General features: G+C 30.5%; 2 protein-coding genes and 1 pseudogene across 2 annotated transcripts; 1 reads left to right on the top strand and 2 right to left on the bottom strand.

Annotated features, from left to right (window-relative positions):
* Positions 1-2318: 2318 nt before the first annotated feature.
* Positions 2319-5474, bottom strand: LOC109796254 (aspartic proteinase-like). The gene is made up of 4 exons (XM_083060885.1): positions 5465-5474; positions 2976-3124; positions 2860-2899; positions 2319-2735 (listed from the first exon to the last, which is right to left on the bottom strand). Exons 1-4 carry the CDS (start codon positions 5472-5474, stop codon positions 2665-2667), a joined length of 270 nt encoding a protein of 89 aa, XP_082917011.1. The 3' UTR covers positions 2319-2664.
* A 95-nt stretch (positions 5475-5569) lies between these two features.
* Positions 5570-7859, top strand: LOC145949977 (zinc finger BED domain-containing protein RICESLEEPER 1-like; annotated as a pseudogene).
* Positions 7860-19217: 11358 nt separating this feature from the next.
* On the bottom strand, positions 19218-23361 carry LOC109796830 (auxin response factor 18). The gene is made up of 4 exons (XM_020356646.3): positions 22449-23361; positions 21212-22324; positions 19837-20759; positions 19218-19746 (listed from the first exon to the last, which is right to left on the bottom strand). Exons 2-4 carry the CDS (start codon positions 22316-22318, stop codon positions 19677-19679), a joined length of 2100 nt encoding a protein of 699 aa, XP_020212235.2. The 5' UTR covers positions 22319-22324; positions 22449-23361; the 3' UTR covers positions 19218-19676.
* Between the last annotated feature and the right edge of the window lie 232 nt (positions 23362-23593).

The raw sequence follows: 23593 nt of genomic DNA, 5'->3' as shown, positions 1-23593 counted from the left end.
AATTAATAATTTTAAAAATAAGTTCATTACTCTTAACATTAAAAAAAAAAAAGGTTTTCAAATATTCAATAATGACCTTAATAACCCAAAATTGGATTTGAGGGTCAATTACATGTACGCAAAATATTAAGCACTCCTACAACGTTCTAAATTAGCATCCTAAGATGAAAATAACATAATAAGAATTAAAAATTTAAATATTTAATCCCCTTTATGAATGGTTATTTACATATTTGAAATTTAAATTGCACGAATGTTCCTAAGGCATCTACATGATTGCTTTTAGCATGATGATGTTATTAGAAATGAGAAAATAAAAGAAGAGAAAGAAGAAAATTAATTGAAATACCTTTTAGATGAACTGTATTAAATCTTCAAATAAATAAGGAGATAAGTGCTTTATAACAACCTTGCACAGTACACAGATAGCTCACAGATCTCCAGAAATACAAAAAAGAGAGAAAAATTTCGAGTTATAAGGAATTCTGAAGCAATTTTTTCGACCCTGAGAAAGAGGCAGAGCCCGCTATTTATAGACATCAGATGTGACCAGAACGGCCCGTTCCAGATCCGGAACGGCCGTTCTGGACTCTTCAGTTATGCATTAGTTTCGTATTTGAAACGGGCCGTTCTAAATGTAGAACGGCCCGTTCTAGAGTCTAGATTTAGACATAAATGTTTATTCTGGAACGGCCCGTTCCATAGGAGGATTTTAGACCATTTTCAGTAGCTTGGAACGGGCCGTTTCAGTATTAGAACGGCCCGTTACACTTTGAGAACAGGCCGTTCCATATTGGGAACAGGCCGTTCCATATTGGAAACACCCCGTTCCAGGTTGGAAACAGGCCGTTCCAGATTTGAAACGGGCCGTTCCAGAGTGGAAACGGGCCGTTCTGGCCTGGGAACATCCGTTTTGGGCTACTTAGTCAGCTTTTTGTTTTGCTTTAGATTTCTTGGTGTCATATCCTGTTATTTCCATACTTAAGAGTTCCTTTTCTTCACAAAATAGATGTTTGTTTCTTAATTTACTGGTCTAGACGAAATTAAGTGTCTACACCCACCATGATTGATCATTTGGTGGGCCAACGCAACCCGACTCATTTATGAGTGAGCTCAAAAAAATTAACCCAACCTGGCCCACTATGAGTTAGTGAGTTAAACAGGTTGGCTCACATTAAAAAAAAAATTTCATCATCTTTTTTTTTTTTTAATATACAACTAAAACCCAAAAAAACTCAAACCTATTTTTAAAATATGATATTCTTAATTAAGACATTTATAAATGGATCATCCATCCTAAACGTTAATTTTAAATACAATCAAATCAAATCTAAATAATCTCAAATAGATAAATATAATCTAAAATCATCTTAAACTTCAAATACAATCCAAAATCATAAAAATTACAAATCATAATCCAACATTAAATCATTATTGTCTTGTGTTGGGCTGCACTATAGTCTAATAATTATTGTATTTTTTTTTAATCATGTGTTGGTAGGCTAGTCTAATTCACCACAGGTTTAACCCGAATGAGTCAAGTTATTAATGAATTGGGTTCAAAATTAACCTATATTAAGATTTTCATTTTTTTTCAACCCAACCCAGTTCAAACCCGTGATAGTCCGGGTTTACTGAGACCCAGCCCAGTTTGACAGCTCTACCATATCCTACAAGACAGAGAAAAAAAAAATGCAGACAAAGCGTGCTCTTGCCTCTTGGTCGGTGACAGAAACCCTTGTGTCTTTTTGGTATAACAAACAAGGCCAGGGTCATGTGACAAACATAGTTGGACTATTTTCTAGACCCTGTGTATTCTAACTACATGCAACAAAAGTAAAAATAAAAAAGGTACTGTCACAATTTCTTTCTTATATAGATAGGGTAAAAATGGGTTCAACTCAACCAATTGACCCGTTATAATATTTTATTCATTTATCAAAATGTATTTGTGATTGTGTAGTAGAACTATTTTAGTGTTGGATAGATTTTTTCAATAGGTTGAGGATGGTTGAATTGTTTTACACATTGACAAATTTAAATGCATGAATTATTGCAATCCTTTTTTTAAAATATTCAAAGCAAGGTTTGTTTAAATATTCAAATTTAAATGCATGAATTACTATTATATAAAATAATATCCTGAGTTGGACTTGTTTAACTTACTTTGTTTCTCTCTGCATGATGTTCAACCGGTCTTTAGCAGTAATCCTAGACATGAGTAACGGATAAAAAAGAGCGGTAGATGATAAACACACATTCACTCTCGTATAAACACACCCCCTTTTTAAAAAAAATATATATAAAATGTCTAAATTACCCTTAAAAAAATGAAATTCTTAAATTTACACCCCCTTCTCCGCACCCCCTTCCCGGCACCCCCCCTTCCCCGAACCCTGCATTCTTGGCTTATAACTCCAGATGCTCCAATTGCATGGTTAATCATAGTTATTACAATCTTCAAGAACAAAACCAAAAATGTGATCGTAGAAACAAGTTAGTCAGAAGCATTTGTTTAACCTTTTTTCATATGGAAATTATAAACAATGCACTAATTATTAAAAAAAATTATTATCATGAACTGACAGAGACAGTTCTGCATATAATATAACCATGTTAAATTGAAAACTATATAAATATTAATCTATATCTACAAGAATTCATTCATACCGTTGGACTTGCCAACAAAGAAGTCCCTGAGTCTGCAATGGTTGAACAACCATCAGCACAATATCCTGATAGACAATTAGATCAGGTCAGACCAAATAAATTGAAACTATAACGCATTAATGAAAATGCCAACAATACATCATGGGAAGAACAACTTGTCACTTCTGCTAACACATTTTCTACACATACCAGTGGGTTTACCGGCAATAAGTACATCTCCCATATCAAACTGAAAACAAAAATGAAAATTAACAAAGAGAAAAATGTAAATAAAAAAAATATTAAGAATTAAAAAAAAGTATAACCTGCCAATATCCTTTTTTGGTCACAGGCACGTAAGTGTGCTTTCCCTTATAGTGAGCAGGATCAACACCACCAAAAATAATCTCACCCCGTTCCTCTTCCTCTGGGTTGCGGTTGAACCAGAATGAAAATACCGGTTCCTTAATGAGACCTTATTGCGGGGGTGCGGGGAAGGGGGGTGTGGGGTGCGGGGAAGGGGGTGCGGGGAAAGAGAGTGCGGGGAAGGGGGTGTAAATTTAGGAATTTTTTTTAAGGGTAATTTAGACATTTTATATATTTTTTTTTAAAAAGGGAGTGTATTTATACGAGAGTGGAGGTGTGTTTATCATCTGCCAAAAAAAGCCCCGACTTACATTAAATGATGGACTTTGACTTTTCAATGGATTGGGCTTCGTGTCTATTTATACCCAAAAGAAGGCCCATTCAAATTGAAATTAAATATAGAATATTTTTAAACTACAACATATATTTCTGAACAAAATTTAGTTACGGTGTTATTCTTCAAATACATCTCGATAATATGTGCAAATTTATATTATCGAAATTTACATTAAAAATGTAAATATATATTATTAAAGAAAAACTTTAATTATGATAAGTTTTTTGTTTTGTTTTTTTATTCATAGACATATCTTGTTTCAAACCAAAACCAAAATAAATTATAATTAAATAATTTAATATAATTAACAATATTTTTCATGCATATGAATTTTATACATTTTACAATCTTCATTTTTATACGGTACATATCCTTTGATTTTATTGATTTTTATTTATTTTTTAATTGTATTTTTGTTTGGAGGAAAAGTATTTTAGATTTTTCGGGAAAAAAATCCCTATATTTAAGTTTTCACTACAAAATATTGATACAAGAAACCAATAACACGTTATTTTGATGAAAACATTGCTTTAATATATTGATAAATATAGATTGTCATGAATTATATGGATGAACTTTTTTAATTTATTATATATTTACATATTATTTTAATAAATGTGTAAAGAATAGCAAATGTTGGAGTTGGTGTGACATGATAACTTTCTATAACAGGATAAAATAAACCAATATGTCTTCACATTTAATATTTTTTTTCTCCTTCCCTGGTTCTCTTCGGTTTCGAGGTAAGGAAAGTTGAAAGTTTGTTAGTATAGCAAAGTTGTTGCATTGTTGTGGATTATGTTAATTCGAGTTACTACTGAGTTGTATGATTTGAAGTACAATGACCTAAGTTGGGATTTGGGCTTTTGAAACATGTTGGTTTGAATATGGCAAATTAAATTCTTGTTGTTGCATGGGGTACATTTTTGTGTTAGTTATGATGTATATAGTTGGTTGTTAGTGATGCATGTTGGATCCTTGTTGAGTTTTAGGTTGTGGCTCAAAACTAGGTTCTACAAATGCAAAATTATAGTATTGTGTTCGACATGACTTTGTGGCATTGAGTGTTGTTCTAGTTTGAGGCTTTACATCTCGATTATGTTGAGCATAAGATTGGTAGCATGAGAAGAGGAATTTGTCTCAGGTTGGAAAGACACTGAGCATGGTTTAAATGGCACTGGGCATGAGAATGTTGAGAGGTCTCTAATTTGGTGGCATTGAGCCTAAGGTTGAGTGGCGCCCAACATGGTCAAGCTAGAGAGCTTACGGCCTAGGTGACGTCGGGCGCTAGTATGGCAACATCGGGCATGATGTTAAGAAAAGACTCTATATCTAAGATATGGCTAGGCATGGTACTTCACCATGCCAGACGTGAGGTCTTAGAGGACTCTACCTTAGCCACGTCGACTATGGATTGTGTAGCGTTAGGCGTGGGTGAGGTAGAGAGTTTCTTGGTTATATAGCGTCAAACATTAGTGTGCAGCACGAAACGCTGATAGTTGAAGAAAAATTGTTAATGTATGTGCTGAATTGTTGAATTACTTATTGTTTAATTTGTGTATTGATATATAAGGATGAATGAGTTGCATGGATGTGGTTGTATGTGTAATTTTTTTGTGAGTTGTTATTTGAAAGTTGAAATGAGTTGTAAGTTGTGTAATTGTGTTGAATATTGTTATATGTATGATGTTACTATGTTGATGAGATGTTGAATGCTGAGAATGTTTCTAGCATCTTGGCATTATGTTGTTGAGTTGTGATGACCAACAAAGGACTAGAGGGGATATCTTCGAAAGTTGCATATCATGTGGATATTGTGTAGTGGTGCATCGAGAGTCGAATTTGTTGAAAACCTTTCTTATAAATTTGACCCTTGAAACGGATAGTTATGTTGAGTCTCCTTTAGAACTATTGGTATCATGTGTGGACAAGGTCGAGAATCATGTGTATAAAGCAACCACAATATAAGGGCTAGGTTAACTATATTGATTATAAGTGACCGATCAAGTAAAGTACAAAGTCGATAACTTAGTTCCTAATTGAGTATCAGAAGGACATAGTATTTGGAGGGTAGTCAGTAGGCTAATCTCATAGGATGTTTAGTTAAGCTACCTAATGTCATGATTAGGAATGAGAATAGGTTAGACCTTAAATAAGGGTTTATGGCTTGGTCTCTTTAAAGTTTGGTCTAGCCTGACCTATTTAATAACTGAATGTATGGTTATCATCGGTAATTTCATTGATGCGACATGGAAATTCAAAAAAGATTTGAGTTTTGTGAAAGTTCTTGCTCCAAGATGTGGAATTGATGAGACTGATGCAATTTTTAAAGGCTTAAAGGCTTGGGATATTGAAAGTAAAGTTTTTTCAATATCCTTCGATAATGCATTTTATAATGATTCATGCCTGAGAACTCTAAAGGAGAACTTATCATTAAGTACTAAGTTAATTTTGGATGATTCATTATTTCATGTTAAATGTTGTGCTCATATATTGAATCTACTAGTGCATGATGGACTAGGTAAGATTAAGGCTATTATTTTCAATGTACGTGAAAGTGTTAAGTATATCAATTATAATGATTCTAGGTTGAAGGCTTTTTGTGATGTTGTTTAACAAAAGCATCTAAAAGATAGAAAACTAATTATCGATTGTCCAACAAGATGGAATTCCACATATCAAATGTTATCAACTACTTTAAAGTTTAAGATTGCTTTTGCAACATACAAGGAAAGGGAGCCACGTTATGATTATGCACCTTCACTTGAAGATTGGAACAAAGTTGAGAAAGTTTGTAAGCTTTTGGAAGTATTTAATTTAGCTACACATATAATTTCAAGAAGTGAGTATCCTACTACAAATTTATATCTTACAGAAGTGCGGAGAGTGAAAATGGTTATTGATGGGCAGCTGAAGATCTTTTTATGAGAAAAATGATAGCTCCAATGAAAATGAAGTTTGACAAGTATTGAGGGTAATGTAATTTACTTACGACTATTACAAGTGTTTTAGATCCTATGGTCAAATTTCATATTGTTGATATATGTTTCCCCTTTATATATACTAGAGGGGCCGAGACATTTCGTGTCTCTAATAGTTATACACAAATAAATATTATAAATTATGGATAATTATTTAGCAAAAATATAAGAAAGTTTTTTTTTTTATATTCAAGAGGTATAATCGTCCACTAAAAAATGGAGACCAAAAGGGTGGTTACCAAAATATATCCCCTTTATAATATATATATATATATATATATATATATATATATATATATATATATATATATATATATATATAAATCCAAGGATGTTGCTAAAAAGAATGTAGTGAAGGTTCAAAAGTCATTGGAACAATTATATGATGAGTATATGATTTTGAGTTTGTGAGAATCATCTTCAGTATAAATAGGTCATGGTGACAATAATTTAACATCTTTTATTGGAGTTAATTCTTCAATCATAATTGAATTTAGGTCATGGTGACAATAATTTAACATCTTCTATTAGAGTTAATTCTTCAATCATAATTGAATTTGACCATATTATGAGCATGGTGCATGAAAATGAAGTTATTCTTCTAATGAAATCAAAATTACAAACTTATCTTGATGACGGAGTTTATATTCCAAGGGATCATACACTAGTACAAAAAGAGGTCATTTACGTCGGTTATTTTAAGCTTTTTACGTCAGAAAAAAGTCTGACGTTAAAGCGGGAGACGTAAATTTACGTCGATTGTGAAATTCGACGTAAATTCGTCGGACATTGCCAAGATCCAACGTAAAAAAGTTGTAAACAAAAAAAACATAATGAGTGCAAGCAGAACGACCCATTCTGCTTGGAGAACGGGTCGTTCTGCTTGATAGAACATCCCAGAAGAAAAGGCCAACAACCTAAACAAATAGAACAACATAAAGACTGAATAGAACAAATAGCCACAATAGCAATGCGAAGATAAAAGGTGTTAGCGATTCATACCTGAGCTGCAACAATGTGCGAATGAGTAACGAAGAGTTCACCCCACTCTGCAGAAGATAGAAAAAATGATTTAGCAACAAAGGAGAGAGAGAGGGTTTATACGGAGAAAAATCTAGAAAACTGATGAGATCCGAGTGAGTGCGTGCGTGCGTGTGCCTCCCATGCACTCTTTTTACATTTTACGTCAGACCCTACCAGGTCCGACGTAAAAAAGTTCACAAAAATTACAAAAAATGTCACTGCATCTTTTTTACGTCAATTTTTGTTAAGTCCGATGAGAAAGAGGTGACGTAAAAGCCTCGTTTTCCACTAGTGATAATAACTTATTTAGTGCCTTGGAGTAGTGGAGGAACAACAACATGAAATATCAGGTTTTGTTAAAGATGATTGCTGATATACTTGTCATTCCAATCTCAACTATAGCATGAGAATCAACATTTAGTGCTATAGAGAGAATCATTAATGAATTTTGGTCTAAATTAAATGAAGAATCTATTGAAACACTCATTTGTGGTGGGGATTGACTTGATATAAATATAATTTAAAGTGAAAGTCAAAGGTAAAAGTTTGTTATTTTTACATGAATTTTTACTTACATTTAATAAAATAGTTATTTTTAATGTATTTTCTAATTTTCTATATATATATATATATATATATATATATATAATTTTGGAGGTGGGTGAAGGACATGAAGAGATCACCTTGAAGGTTTCACAACTTTGGTGTTGCTTGATATACTTTTTTTGGTTGTCATATTATAATTGTGTTAGCTTTTAAATTATTATTTTTGGTAGTATTAAATTGTCAGTATTGATTCTATTGAATTACTTTTAAATTATTGATTTTGGTGTTAGTATTAAACTGATTGTATTGAATAATTGTGTTATCTTTTTAAATCAATAAATTTTGTTATAGCTAAATAAATAATATGAATTATAATACATTCTTCTTAATATAATTCTAGAGAGATTAGAGAGAGTTTTGTAAGATCAACACTATAATTACAAATTGCTCGAAGATTCATCTAGAGTTGTAATCCTTAATCATGTTCCATGAGTGACTAAGTTCTCCATTATTGGGAATTGAGGTAGTTACTTTGAATTATGTAATTTTCTCTTTTTTTTCATTAAATAAAATAGTTATTTAGTTCATTGTTTTAGTCTTATATTAATGATTCTTGTGGCTTGATCAACCTTGTCATGATTTTATTTTTTTTAATTGAGGTTAAAAAATCTTTTCAAATTATGATCTAGATAAAACACTAATAACATTTATTACCTAGGAATTGTGATAAACATCATCAATCTATTTTTATCCTTGACCTTAATGCATGATTGTTTAATAAAAACTACCAAGGAATTGAGATTTTTCTTAAACAATCTAGAATTTCTCACCTAAGAAATCAGGGTTTAAATACAATTGTGGTCTGTTAAATTAATTGTATACTTGCAATGTTGAATAAAAAACAATAAGATTTTACATAGGGATAGTTAGTGAATCGATTCCTGACTGCTTTTATTAAACAACTCATTATTTCTCATATAAAGAATTAAGGTTTAAATACAATTGTGGGTTCTCAAATTAACTGTATACTTACAATGTTGAATAAAAAATAATAAGATTTTATATAGGAATAGTTAATGTAGCAATTCCTGATTGCTTTTATTATTAATTAATCTTCATTACAATTTATTGCTTCACTATTATTCTATTGTGTTCACTACAAGAAAATTCGCTATTACAGACTGCCAAAATTCGTGGGAAATGTCAAAAATCCGTGGGTAATAGTGCATTTTCGACGGATTACCGATGGACACTAATCCGTCGGTAAATTGCTCGTCTGAAATATTTACCGACGGATTTTTATCCGTGGGTAACTTTCCGACGGATTTTCCCACGGATTTATCCGTGGGTAATTACCCACGGATTTACCCACGGATATATCCGTGAGAAATTTCCCACGGGTTTATCTGTGGGAAATTACCCTGAAGGAATTTTTCGTCGAAAATTATAATTTTTTTTTTAATTTTAATAAATTTATTAATGTAACAACCCTCATATTTGGCCTCTCAAGGGTTATATTTCATGATATTTCATTGTTTAGCGTGTTTTATCCTTACTTGTGCAATTTCTGGGAAACTTCCCAGAAGGTCACCCATCACAGTACTACTCCAGCTCAAGCACGCTTAACTGTGAAGTTCTGATGAGTAAGCTACCGAAATGTATATGTATGTTGTCAGTATAACTTGTACAAATTAATTCATTTAAGTCATCCTCAAATATACAATCTCATATTTGTACTATAATAATAATATATAATTTTATATTACAAATAATAATAATTAATAATAATAATAATGATATATTTAATTATTATTTATTTATATCTACTTACTTTTATAAGTAATATCTACTTATTTTTATTTAAAATTATAATTTAAATTATTTAATTTTATAATCTATAATGATAATATAATTTATAAAATTATAAAGATTTATTTATTACATACTTATAAATTAAATTTTAATATTTTAAATAAATTATTAATTAATTTAATATATTTATTTACCTTAAATCAAAAATATAAAATTCAAAAAATGTATTTATCCTTGTTTTTTTTTCTTTTCTAATTATCAACTATTAATAAAATACTAACTTAAAATCTTATGTAATTATATATAATATTCTCATATCAATTTTTAAAACAAGATATTAGTTATACAAAAATATTAAGATCATATAGTAAATTGTCAATAAGATTCTAGTTAAATAATTTAAAATAATTAATGATTCAATTATATTGTTAATTAGCAAATAATTTATTTCAAAACTAATTAATTTTTTATATTAATTATTAGTAAAATTTAATAACTTTTAATTTAACAATTAATTGGATCGATAAAATTCAACACACACCATGAGTTATTGAACGAAATAACTTTACCAAGAGTTATTTTGTAAGTTATCTTAAATCAAACATATAAAACTCAAAAAATGTATTTATCCTTGTTTTATTTTTTAATTATCAACCATTAATAAAATACTAACTTAAAATCTTATCTAATAATATAATAATATTTTCATATCAAATTTAAAACCAATTCTTACATTTTTCGACAAATATAAATTTGTCTGAAATATTTCATCAATAATATAGTTTTTCCTACAAAAATTTTCTCATCGAAAATATAAATTTTCCAACAGATTTAATTTTGGTTTATAAGAAATCATCTTCGATTAATATAACATTTTGTATATATGATTTAAGAGTAAAAGATTTTTAATTTAACGGTTGAATTTATAAAATTCACATTTAATATAAAGTTATATGTCATCTTGTAACTGATTTTGTCTAAAAAATAATAGATAATCATACCCTTAACTGATTTTTTTATATATATTCTAATTTTATTTGTAATAATATGGTTATATATTTAAATAGTTTAATTTTAATAATTTTTTAAGTATATTTTTGTCTTTTCACTTAAAATATTTGAATTTCTATATTTTAATTTAAATTATTTTTTAAGTATATTTTTGTCTTTTTGTCTTAAATTTTTGAATTTCTATATTGTAATTTTAATAAATTTTTATTTCTATTATTTATTAATTCTTTTCTTTTTTAATGTTTTATAACATTATTAAAATTTTATAATTTTAATCTCTCTAATTTTATCTTACTTTTTATTTTATAAATATAATTTGGATTATTCATTTTATAATTAAATTATTTTTTTTAAATTTTTTATGAATTTACATTATAAAAATGTATTGAAACTCTTCAATCTTTATGAATGAACTTGTTTTGATTTACATAATTATAATTGATTTAATATCTTTAAATAGGATAATTATTTAATATAATTTTGAATTTAAAAAAATTTCACAGAATTTCCCACGAATTTGTTCGTGGGTAATTTCTCACAGATTTATCCATGGGAAATTTGTGAATTTTTTTTTAATTCAAATTTGTATTAAATAATTATCCTATTTAAAGATATTAAATCAATTATAATTATTTAAATCAAAACAAGTTCATTCATACAAAATAAAATGTCATACATAACAAATAAAGTTTAGGAGTTCAAATTTAAAAATAACATATAGTACGATCAGTAGAATTATAACATAATGTCTAATAATCAGAATATCCATGTTGTTGCTATCTAATAATAAAAAATTGAGGGATTTTAATACATTCTTGGAATGTAAACTCATAAAAAATTTTAAAAAAATTAATTTAATTATAAAACGAATAATCCAAATTATATTTATAAAATAAAAAGTAAGATAAAATTATAAATAAAATTATAAAATTTTAATAATGTTATAAAACATTAAAAAAGAAAAGAATTAATAAATAATAGAAATAAAAAATTATTAAAATTAAAATATAGAAATTCAAAAATTTAAGACAAAAAGACAAAAATATACTTAAAAAATAATTCAAATTAAAATATAGAAATTCAAATATTTTAAGTGAAAAGACAAAAATATACTTAAAAATTATTAAAATTAAACTATTTAAATATATAATCATATTATTACAAATAAAATTAGAATATATAAAATAAAAATCAGTTAAGGGTATGATTATCTATTATTTTTTAGACAAAATCAGTTACAAGATGACATATATTTCTCTTTATCTATTACTATAGATAATCAAACAACTATATATTTAACTATTTTTCTTCAATTCATTTTCTCTGTCTTTATCTCTACTTTTTATATATAGACTCATTGAAGTTTTAAATACTCATATTTATACTCGTTACTTTGTATTTTACTGATTTACTTAAATATAAAATTCAAAAATCAATAAAATGTAAATTTAAGAAATTACTACAACTTAAAGAGAGATTTTTAAATTAATCAGTTATTAGGAACAAAAATAATTATTTAGTGTAATTATTTTAACTTTAATGTTTTAAGTTTTAAATAAAGAAGATTTAATCTAGAAAAAATTCCATTAACCCCTACTTGAAGTTTTTCTCAATAACGTCATACGTATATCTCTTCTCAAATTTTTAAGTGAGTATTAATTTTCTTATTTATTTATTTAAGTGGCACATAAAGATAATACTATTTATATACTAATAAGAGAAAATAATTTATTAATACAAATATCATTAATTAAATGAGATTTGATCTCTTATTTCATTATTTCAACTTTTTGAAATTTATTTTAAATATCATGCACACTGTGATTTAAAAAATATATTAAATTTAAGTAATAATTTTGAAAATGAATTGAAAAAAATCTTATTTTCAAAATTGAAGATCAATGAAAGTTTTCATGAAAATGACATGCATAATATTGGATGTAATTTAGAAATAAATGATAGATACATACATATGATATTTGCAGAACATAATTTAACTTTTTTTCCCCTTATTTAATTAATAACGTTATTTTCAAAGAGATGAGTGATTTTTAATAATTAAAGAAAAGATATGGTATTCTTAAATTTGGACGTCATGTGTTGGTATTTTAAGTAAAAAAAACACATTTATGTTAATTAGTTTATAATTTATAATAACCTAAACATATAATTATATATAGGTAATATAATATAAGTCATACCTCACAAACTTTGATTTATATATATCTTATTTATATTTTGAAAACACCCATATAATAATGAAAATATTATATAGTGCATTGTTGTGTGTATCGATGCGATTATGATTGGTTGCATTTGAAAAATAATTGGCTTAAATTTTATTTAATAATTTCAGACGGATTTAAATTCGTGGGAAATTCTGTTCAGGAATTTTAGACGGATTTAAATCCATGGGAAATTCTGTTCAGAAATTTCAGACGGATTTAAATCCGTGGGAAATTCACTCAGAAATTTCAGACGGATTTAAATCTGTGGGAAATTTTGTCAGAAATTCCAGACGGATTTAAATCCGTCAGAAATTCCGTCAGAAATTCCATCATTTAAAAATCCGTCAGAAATTCCGACGAAAATTTCCCACGATCTAAATCCGTCGAAAATTCCATCGGAAATTTCCCACGGATCTAAATCCGTGGGAAATTTCCGACGAATTTTTGTCCGTGGGAAATTTAATTTTTTATTGTAGTGGTTTGAACAATTTCCTTTTGATATAAACTCAAGTATCTATAGATTTATTATTTGAATTTTTGTCCTTTTTACTACTACGTTAATTGGTAATACTTACCAAATTTTGAATCAATCTTTATTCTTTTATTTCTCAATTTTATTATGTGGAAAAAATCAAAAATTACAAATATGAAATATATTTTAATAGATTTTGTTACAATTCAATTAATAAATAACTCAATTTTTAATCTTGTATATGCGTTTTGTACTCTAATAATTAATCAAATAAAAAAAAGCTCTCCAGTATTTTTTATAAAACCAAATTAAAAATTTGAGTTAATTATTTTTATAAGAATCAATCTAAAAACATATCTTGCGTTAATTATTTTTATTTATTTTTACAAAAATACTGTTAATTATAATGGGTCCTTTTTATGTTTAATAAATACTAACTTTTTTCCAAATAAGAAAACATTAAGTAGGATATAAATTAATGTCTTCGAGAGACTAACTTTTCTTTGTATGGAAAAAGAATTTATAAACCTGATTTTTCCCTTTTATATTCATAGTTAATAAAAAAAAATAACAATCAAATATGCTATTGATGAGAAAAAAAATTAAAAAAATAAAATATTTAGGGTTATCTAGATTAGGGCTGCATGTTGAAATGGGTGAGACATAAGCTTGATGTGATGTATATGTGGGTGTTCGTTTTCTTTAGTTACTTCTTTTTAAAAAAAAAAAAAAAAAAAAAAAAAAAAAAAAAAAAAACTAAAGCAATCTTTTCAAATAAAAAATTAAACACGGCCGTATTTTATTTTTAAATCTACTTTATTCAGATTTCCACGTTAAATTTAACACGACTATATTTTTAATATTGAAATTTAAGAGACCGATTAAATGAAAACAATTGTTATCAAGACATAGAAATTACAACAGGACATGCACACCCCTTTGCTTTTATTAATGTTTTCTCTTTATCTTCATTTCGAAATCGACGTTTCCTTGACGAAATCGTAAAGCCAGGTTTAGGTTTAGGTTTTAACCAGGCAAAGACACCGCATAGTGTCCCATTTATTTAAGTGTCTTTTTGTTTAATGTTCTTGATAGAAACCATGCCATATTTGGTGGAGACTTGGTCCTGAAAACAAAGTGATCGAAATTGAAAGCATTAATGCTTCGGAAACGGTTCTTGTCACCTCTCGCCTTCATCTTTTGCCATCTATTACTCAACTTTGACCATTCATCTAGATTTACTTTTCATTCGATTAATCTTGGGTTCTGGTTTTGAGCAACAAATTCAATAAATATTGGTCTTACAAATATCGTAATATTGTATGGGAACTCCAAAATCACCTTGGCATAATAATCAAAAACAATTGTGCGAATACGATACTCATGGGTAGATGAAGAAAATAGGTTGAATTATTAAGTTCCCGGACTACATCTGGAAATTTTTTTGATAAGTTTTTAATTACATATTTGATCATGTAACTTACGAGTGCAAGTTGTATTTAATTACCTTTTTATTATATAAAAATAAATAATATTTATTATTGTTATTAAAAGTTAGTTTTTGGACCTACCTATAATGTCGCATCCGGTGGTTAACAAGCTGAACCTTCAATGCATGTTCAAGTTCAACTATTACTTTTAAATAAACACTGATCTGAATAAAACCCACTTTTAAGAAGTCCATATGAGATGCCCTTAAAAAATGAAAAGAAATAAATGTTAGAGAAGATGATTTAAATCATGTAATAGAAATAGAGTTAATCATCCCTACACCGTTATTGTGAAGTTAAACTTTACAATGATATCTTTCAAAGTTACTTATTTTATTATTATTTCATTAAATAAATAACTGACATATCACTATTAAAAAATATGATTGGTTGTCCATGTAAAAAAACTTTACACTGTGTATAAATGATTAACTCATAAAAATATATAAAAAGGAAAAATAAAATAAAATAAAGTTATAAAATTTATTTTAAATGTATCATTATTTATTGCTTATTTTCAAGACCAATAAGTGTTTACTTTTTTTTTTTTGTCTCCATGACACTAATTAGATATTTTGCGTTTATACTGCGAAAATAGTTTATTTAATAAAAAAATCTCGTATTTTATTATTATTATCATGCGTAAAAATAATAATTATAATAATATTAGTCTGATCCAATGGATTGAAAAATATAGTATGACAGGAAAAAAAATCAGATTATTTAAGCTAACAAAGAGATGTCGTTGATGATACGATTTCATGTCACATGATCCAACTCAAGATCTGGTCATATATAGGGATCCTCGTGTTTCGGATTCTGTCTTCTCAATTGCAGAGGGTCGTATATACATGAATTATACTTTGCTACGGACATGGAAGCTTCAGGCATGCATGGTTCCACGGGTTTTTTAGAACAAAACATTTTGACAGTCATAAAAGCAGCACCTTGTGCCATGTGATGATGAATAAATACTAGGTTAAACTAAACAAGGTTGTGCATGTTTCCGCACGCCTCACTTGTAAATGCTTCTAGCCAGTGAAACTAAATTTTTAAAACAATTAAAGTGTGGAACAACAGTGGATCATTTTTATTTGAGAATAAAATAGAATCGTACTAGGATTCAGGATTGATTCCTCAATATTACTTCTCTGTACGTAAATAAAATCTCGTGAGCAACCATAAAGTTTGAAAATGGATTTGCCTAACGAGAAATTAAGAACAAGATAAGCTTGAAACAGTGAATGATAAGATCCATCTTCACATTACCTTTTACTTTTCCTACCTTGGGATAAATTCTAACCACTAAACCACCTATATGTTGCATTTTTGTCTCCGTGACTACCATACATTTTAATTCTCACCATTAATTCTTTTATCTTTTATCTTCTTTTTTTTTTCACTCTAGCTACTATATGATCTGTCTCTCTCTTTACGTGCATTTAACATTTTTGTGCCCTACAGTTAAGCGATAAGGGAATACAATTGCAGTTAGACCTCCCTTTCCCCCTTCCCCACAAAAAAAAAAAAAAAAAAAAACAAAAAGTATTGGTAAGACACCTTTTTCTTTATATATTTTCTATTATCAAATTCAAATTTATAAAATATGAGTGAGACTCGTTATAGAATGTGACCCACTAATTTTATATTTTTAATAACTTTTTATTAGTAATTAAAAAATATTACAAGTTTGTTACTTGTGTTTATAAAATGTGATCGGGTATGACTCAATTGCTAATTAATAATCACTAAATTTGGGGGAAAGACATATGTTCAATTCCTGCACAATATATATATAAACTAAAAAATTTAATTTGAATGTAATTAAGTTTTGGATTAAGGATTAATATTATAGTTGACTAAAATAACAAAAATATGTAAAACTATTTTGAAATTCCATTTAAAACTTAAAAACCTAATTACGATTTTTATGAAACTTTTACTGATTTTGGTTGCACGACAAATTTAATTTAATTCACGTTTGTGAGAAGCAACACAATGAGTAACTTATACTGATTTTGGTCATTTGTATGTAATTTTATCATTTAATTCACGTTTTATTTTGGACATGTTTCTAAATACGTAATTAACTCAATAATTACCTTTAAAAATTTGTTTAAAATTTTAGTATTAAAAATGAATTAAAAAAATATTGAGCAAAAGGATTCTATTAAGAATAAAATTCATATATATAATTTTTTATATGTGATTAATGTAATTCTCTAATCAAAATTAAAATTTTACTGCGATAACATGTATAATATATATATATATATATATATATATATATATATATATATTAATGAGATTAAAATTAAAAGTATATATATATATATATATTATTGAGATAAAATTAAGGTTTTAATTGGAGGTTTACACTGACCATATATAAAAAAACATTATATCTAAATTTTTTTTCTATTAATACCAATCAAACAATCTTTTTAATAAAAAATAGACTTATGTTTTTAGTGTAAATTTTTTTACACCGTTATTTAATATAAAAATATATATATATAGTCATATACTATGTGTAAAATTATTTTAAAGTGAATTCATAGTTTTTTCAGTAAAAATAAACTACCAATTTTTTTATAATAGAAACTAGATCAACAAATTCAGTAAAATGTAAACATTTTCTCTCTTCTACTGTTTTTTTTTAAAACTAAACCACATGTATGTCTTTAAGGGATAATTTTAATATAGATAAATAAAATTATCATAAGTGATGAAGGATGAAATTGGAGAGCACTAATTTGATACTATAATGGATGAAACAGTGAATAATGGGGAGTCTAAGGGTGATGATAACCTCCTCTTTGGTGTGATAAGTCACCACATGACACTTTATACATAGCACTTAATGGGTTTAATTTTAGTATAGTCAAAAGCGATGAGGTGGAGGCAACAGCAAAACAGCTCGGTCGCCAACACGCCGCAACACATGCGTAAACCCACCGTCGATGACGTCACCCACACGTGAACCTATAATTACTTTTCCCTTTACCTTTACTTTACCATGGTCCCACCTTCTCACGTGCGCCCTCTTAATATATTTTATAACAATATATATAATATCCCTTTTTCTTGTGAGTGGAGTCAATTAGGAATGTGTCTTCCTCTGCTTTCCACCTCTTTCTTTCTTGTTACTATAATGTTGGTTTTTCTTAACAATATTTTATGGGTGTCACGCTCCGAATCTAACACATTATTGACTTTGTGTTTGACAACTCTGTTTTTGCAATCCCGATAACCCATAACTTAACATTAATTAATTTCCCTATTAATTATCTCCCACACTTTGCGCCATCACCATGGGACCTATGTTTCGTTGAATTTTCCATTCCATCTATGTGATTTCTTCCTTCTTGTTCCATGCCATTGTCCTCCATGTGGCATTTTTTTACTAGCTTCGTAATCTTTCTATCTGTTAACTGCTCATTAAGTCAACTCCACCTATGCTTCTATCCCGTGATTAGACATTCAACCAACATAATCTTTTTTTTTTTTTTCTTTTCTTTTGGTATTTGTTTTGCTTGTTCGTTGTTCCTGTCCTGTTCAATTTTCCGGGTCAAGCAAGAAAAGATTACTTGGGAAGATCAACGGTGCATCCACAAACATGATGTGTCTCTAGAATGGAAACTTGTTCACACTTTTCTAGTTCACTGTCATTGCTCATGTCATGCCAAGAATAATCCAACCGTGCACCAGTTTCCTACTACCAAAGTAGAACTCAGACCCGTTGTTTATGAGCCTGTTTGTATTTCAGGCTCAAAACAAATTTCCACAGAAGCGAAAAAAAAAAAGTTTCTTACGAAAAAATCATTATAGTTTTTATTTCTTTGAAAAATAAAATGATGTCATTAATAGATAATGATCCTGAAATTTGGCATGAGAAATGCCAAAGATCAGATTTGAATGTCTGATACAAATGTCTTCTAAACCAATCAGAGAAAACGAATAAATCCCCCTAAAGCAAAACCAAATGTTTATCACACATAAATTAGAACACCAACTTAACAAAGATTATCTTAGACATGTGCATCTCCTGGCATTTTCTCCAAACACCAATATCTGAGCTTCCACTGATTCTGATAGTACCACAACAAGCACTAGCCAAAAGATACTCTATCGTAATTCGGACAAAAGCCTCTTTTGTTAGCATTAGAACGTGTTTTTCTGTTTTTCACATTAGAAATCGTACAAACGGAGTTAGCAAAATAAAACAAACGGACCCTAGTTTTGTCTACATGAGTATAAAGGTACATAATTTTCAGCCTTAGATTTGCATTTAACACAAGATTAAATTTTAATTGTAAGTAATTTATAAGGCAGCAACAAGAAAATGGTACAATCTCTGAAGAGGTGAATACATAAAAGCAAGAATGACTCTCCCCTTGTTTCAACAGGTATTCGACTTGAATACTGTTTTTTTTAACTACGTACAAACCAATCATCTTTATAGGATCTCAAACTTTTTTCCTTGTCCTCAACAAAATTTGAAAAGAGAACTCAACTAGGCAAAGATAAAGCGAAAAGAGGAGGAAAATACGAGTTATGATCACTCCAATCAAAATTCCAAAATCCAAACATCCCTTTGAGACAAAATAGAAACATTTATGTGGAGAGCTTTGATATTCAAAAATTAGATCAGGCTGCCTCCTTCCATTGCTCCAGGAAGAGGGCTAAAGGGTCAGAAAATGGGAATAGAGGACTTCATGAACCATCTGTACAATTGAAAGAATGGTTTACTTTCCTCCACTACAGTCCTACATTATTGCTGCCAGAATCCATTAGAATAGTCAGCCTCCTTGCTGTTCTTGTGAAGTCACTGCAACAGCATCAAAGAGATAAACAAGTCAGGCTCTACCATGGACCGTATTTTCCAATTCAATAGGACAATGATTGTGTTTATTACTACCTGAATGGTTCGTCACCAATGTGTTTGACTGCTCCAGTTTTATCGCGGTATAGTACCTGACTCAACATCTCAGACTTCTCTATGCTAAACATGTCTGCCAGCTTTCTGTTTAGATCATCATAAGACTGAAGCAACGAAAGGTCCATAGTCCGACCAACATCTTCTGATTCCATAAAAACTTTACAGTGACCAGTCTCCAAGTTGGCCTCGCTTTCTTGGTGGTTATCCCTATACCACTGGAACCTCTCGCAAGAGGAGCGTTCGTGTTGGCCTTGGTGATGAAGAGCTGATCCAGAACCATCGGAAAAATTAGCCACTTTATCAGCATTTCCATCTGATGAACAATTTCTGGTAAGAACTGGGGAGAGTGTATCGCCAGAGCTGCTTAGAGAGATCTGCTGCTCGGTGAGAATTTTTTGGCCGAAAAGCATGAGATGGGGTGTCTTCCCATCATCCAATTTCTTTGGAGACTGAGTAGAATTTGCCATAGATAGTAAGCAAGAGACGTTCTCACTCATGCTGGGCTTTGGCAATGTTGGGTTGTTTGAGACCCTCATTGGTGTAGCAGCATGATCAAGGGGCGGGAAACCAGCCGGAAATAGACCTGACTGCAGTTTATTGAGGTGGAGATCCGATAAGGATATACCGTAGTGAGCATGCCTGGCTCCCTGCATGCCAGCAGGAGTACTTTCGGGTAAACATCCAAACTGGTTGGTGTTGCTGGGACCTAGAAGGTTGCCGGGAAATGTTGGCAAAGGAATCTGGCCATCAAGCGGGAAGTCCGGGTGTTGAGGCAATCTCAATTTCTTCCGGGGTGGTGAGAAAGGAGAAAGATGAATGGCAGGCATGTTTGACACCAATTCAACCAGCCATGGGCTCACCCTTCTCACATTTTGAAGTAAATCTGGTTCATCCCATGTAACCTACATGTATAACTTAAGCAAATTAGTCGGAGTTGACTCATAATAGAGAAATTCAAGTTAACCAGGTTTTACTAGCGTTAAACACGCAAAATGTTACTAGTTGCATGACAAGAGTGTAATCTTGAGTGAATGTAGAAACAACATCATAGAATTCATCTATAAATCTAATTTTCCAGAAGTAAATTTAATTAGCAATAAGTAACTGCAAAGTTCAATCGTTTCTAAATTTTAATTAACTGAATGCATCCGTGCCAACATATTTTACCATCAACTAACAACTCTACATATATCCACAGTCCAATGCATGAATGACACCATAACATTTCTACCAAATTCCCTTAACAGCTGAGTATATTGCTGATGCTAAGGCATCTCGGGCAAAAATGAACTAACAAATAAGCATGAGTACAATTCATCATGTTGCAGTAATATGTAATGTTCTATGATGTTACCTGGAGAAGCCTCCAAGGTGAATTAGGCCAATTAAGGGGATCAGCAACCTGAACTGAAGATATCGTTCCCATAAACCAACTAATACGCGAGGAGTCCTCCGTTTCAAAGGCCATCTTGAACCTTATTCCAGAACACCACCTAATCTGCAGTGCTGCTTCAACTAGTGAAGCCTTCACACAAAACTCCGGTGTACTTGCCCGAGGGTAGTAAACAACCTCAAAGGGTTGCTTATTGGCTGCAAGATTTGCAGCTTCAATAACCGCTTCTGGCCTCACTTTTCCCCTGCCTATCATACTCACACTTGGGTTCAACCCATTGCTGTTACCATTCCTCAGAATTCTGTTATCATCTTCCCTCAGAAACGCTGAAAATCCACCATAGGGCACAGGACAATTTCCACCAGCAGGGTTCCACCCTGAGGGAGCCTCAGGTCCTCCACCAATCCCCTTCTTTGCTCGCCGGATCCCGACACAAAGATCTCCATTTTCGGCCCTCAAGAACACAATTGAGTCCCCTGCAACAAGCTTTTTGTGATTCACAAAAGTACTCCACCCAGTGGTCAACAGGTGCCGCCGCGGCGTGCCCCTATAGATGTGTCTGAATTTCCATGTTTCCCCATGAACATCCTTGGCAAGGATGGTCTGAACCGGAGGCTCGATCGAGTAGTCCAACCGGGGGAAAATTGTCTCAGCACAATACCTAGGAACAGAAAACCCCCCACCATTGTTGGCATCAGACTGGGTCAAGGTCTTTGCAAATGAAGCAGGCTTGTCCTGGGTTTCAGCCCCAACAACATCACGGTCATAATCAGCCTCAGTGGCATTCAGAGGAACAAGCCTGAGCTTGGCATAGACCTCATCAGTCTCAGGATCAGCCATGTATTTGATTGCAGCCACTCTGCATGGAACGAAAGGTGGAACCTTAGGGCAAGACCTGAAGTTAACTGGTGCACATGCATGCTCAGCATGCCCCTGAGGGAAGTAATACACCTTAGTGTTCACTGCAGGCATCTGCACCATACCACCTGCACACGCATGCCATAGCTGAGGATCCAAACACCTCTCCACCTCCTTTGATTTCTCTTTTGAGTCCATGAATGTAATCATCTTTCACTGCAAGTGCAAATTTTTCCCAAATTGAGCAAACTATTGATGACTAAGAAAGAAGAAATAAAAAAACATTCATTTCTGAATTAAAAGATCAGCACAGTTGCATTATTATGAGCCTCTTTCTTACCTTAAAAAACATGTATATGATCACACCAACAAAGAAGCCAGAAGAAAATTCAGTGCCACGTGTCCACAACAATTGAGAGAAGCCTCACAAAGTGGTTGCAAATTATATTTCCACTGAGAAAGAGAATCCTAGTCGCCCACAGTTTCAGAGTCCCAATTTTGTTGACTGACCAATTCAAACATGAAAACTCTCTCTCTCTCTAAATTGCTTTGTCTCCGCAACTTTGATACCAAAAGTCCCTAATGTCCAGGAAAATTGAAGCTGTCAAAGGGTGGCTTTCATGGAGGCAGTGCTCCAAAATATGAAATTTCAAGGAAACACTTGAAGCCCACCAATTTTTGTTATCTTTTCTGTTGTTGTTCTGTTAATAGAAGGTAGTTCACTCAAAGTGAAACACAGAATTTGAAGACAAAGTTGGAGAGACAGTGATAAGGTTGGAAGTAAATGATTTCATTCAGAAACACGAACATGTTACAAAACACAGTTCAAGATCTAAGACAGAACACAACACAACAGTCTCAGTCGCTGTCTTGTCTCTGGTTAAAAATAAATTAATAAAAAAGGAAGCAAAGAGGATAAAAAAAAATTTAAAAAAAAAATCTGTAACTGCCCACACAAGAATCTCTGCAAGAAGATCTCCAAAATTGAAGCGAAGGCAACAAAGACCCGCGAAAAAGAAGAGAAGAAAAAAACGGAATTCACGAAAGCGAATCTTTGGGGTTGAAATATTGGAAAGCCACGAAGTGTGTGGCCGACATGGATGCACAGATAAAAGGAGAGGAACAGACCCACACTCTTTGCAGAGCAGAGAAGGCTTTTGTTTTTTTGGCTATGGATGATGCAATGCAATAGCAAGAGTCCAAAAGCACACACGCACCATGACACAACACACGAAACAAACTAACACTACATTTAATAAACCAAACCCCTTTCTTTTAGCAACCCTCTTCCTCTTGCTCCACTTAGTAATAATAATAATAATAATAATGTGGGACTGTTTTCTATTTTTATAAAATATAAATACAAATTCACCTCACTTCTTTTTCTTCCAACCTTTTCATTTCTTAACTCCTACATCTTAATTATTTTACTAAATAATAATTCAGAATGAGGCACAATGCATAACAATTGATCTCAATATAAAA

This window comes from Cajanus cajan, chromosome 7, assembly GCF_000230855.2.
Source record: "Cajanus cajan strain Asha chromosome 7, NIPB_CcT2T_4, whole genome shotgun sequence".
NCBI classification, from domain to species: domain Eukaryota; kingdom Viridiplantae; phylum Streptophyta; class Magnoliopsida; order Fabales; family Fabaceae; genus Cajanus; species Cajanus cajan.
This window is presented reverse-complemented; position numbering and strand designations above follow the sequence as displayed.

Excerpts from the sequence above, each read along its gene's own strand:
- LOC109796254 (XM_083060885.1), bottom strand. Across the intron at positions 2,900-2,975 it reads CCAAAAAAGGATATTGGCAG|TTTGATATGGGAGATGTACT; the intron begins GTTATACTTTTT and ends TTTTGTTTTCAG. Across the intron at positions 2,736-2,859 it reads TATTGCCGGTAAACCCACTG|GATATTGTGCTGATGGTTGT; the intron begins GTATGTGTAGAA and ends ATTGTCTATCAG.
- LOC109796830 (XM_020356646.3), bottom strand. The coding sequence starts at position 22,318 with ATGATTACATTCATGGACTCAAAAGAGAAATCAAAGGAGGTGGAGAGG. Across the intron at positions 20,760-21,211 it reads CACCTTGGAGGCTTCTCCAG|GTTACATGGGATGAACCAGA; the intron begins GTAACATCATAG and ends TTATACATGTAG. Across the intron at positions 19,747-19,836 it reads ATTGGTGACGAACCATTCAG|TGACTTCACAAGAACAGCAA; the intron begins GTAGTAATAAAC and ends ATGCTGTTGCAG.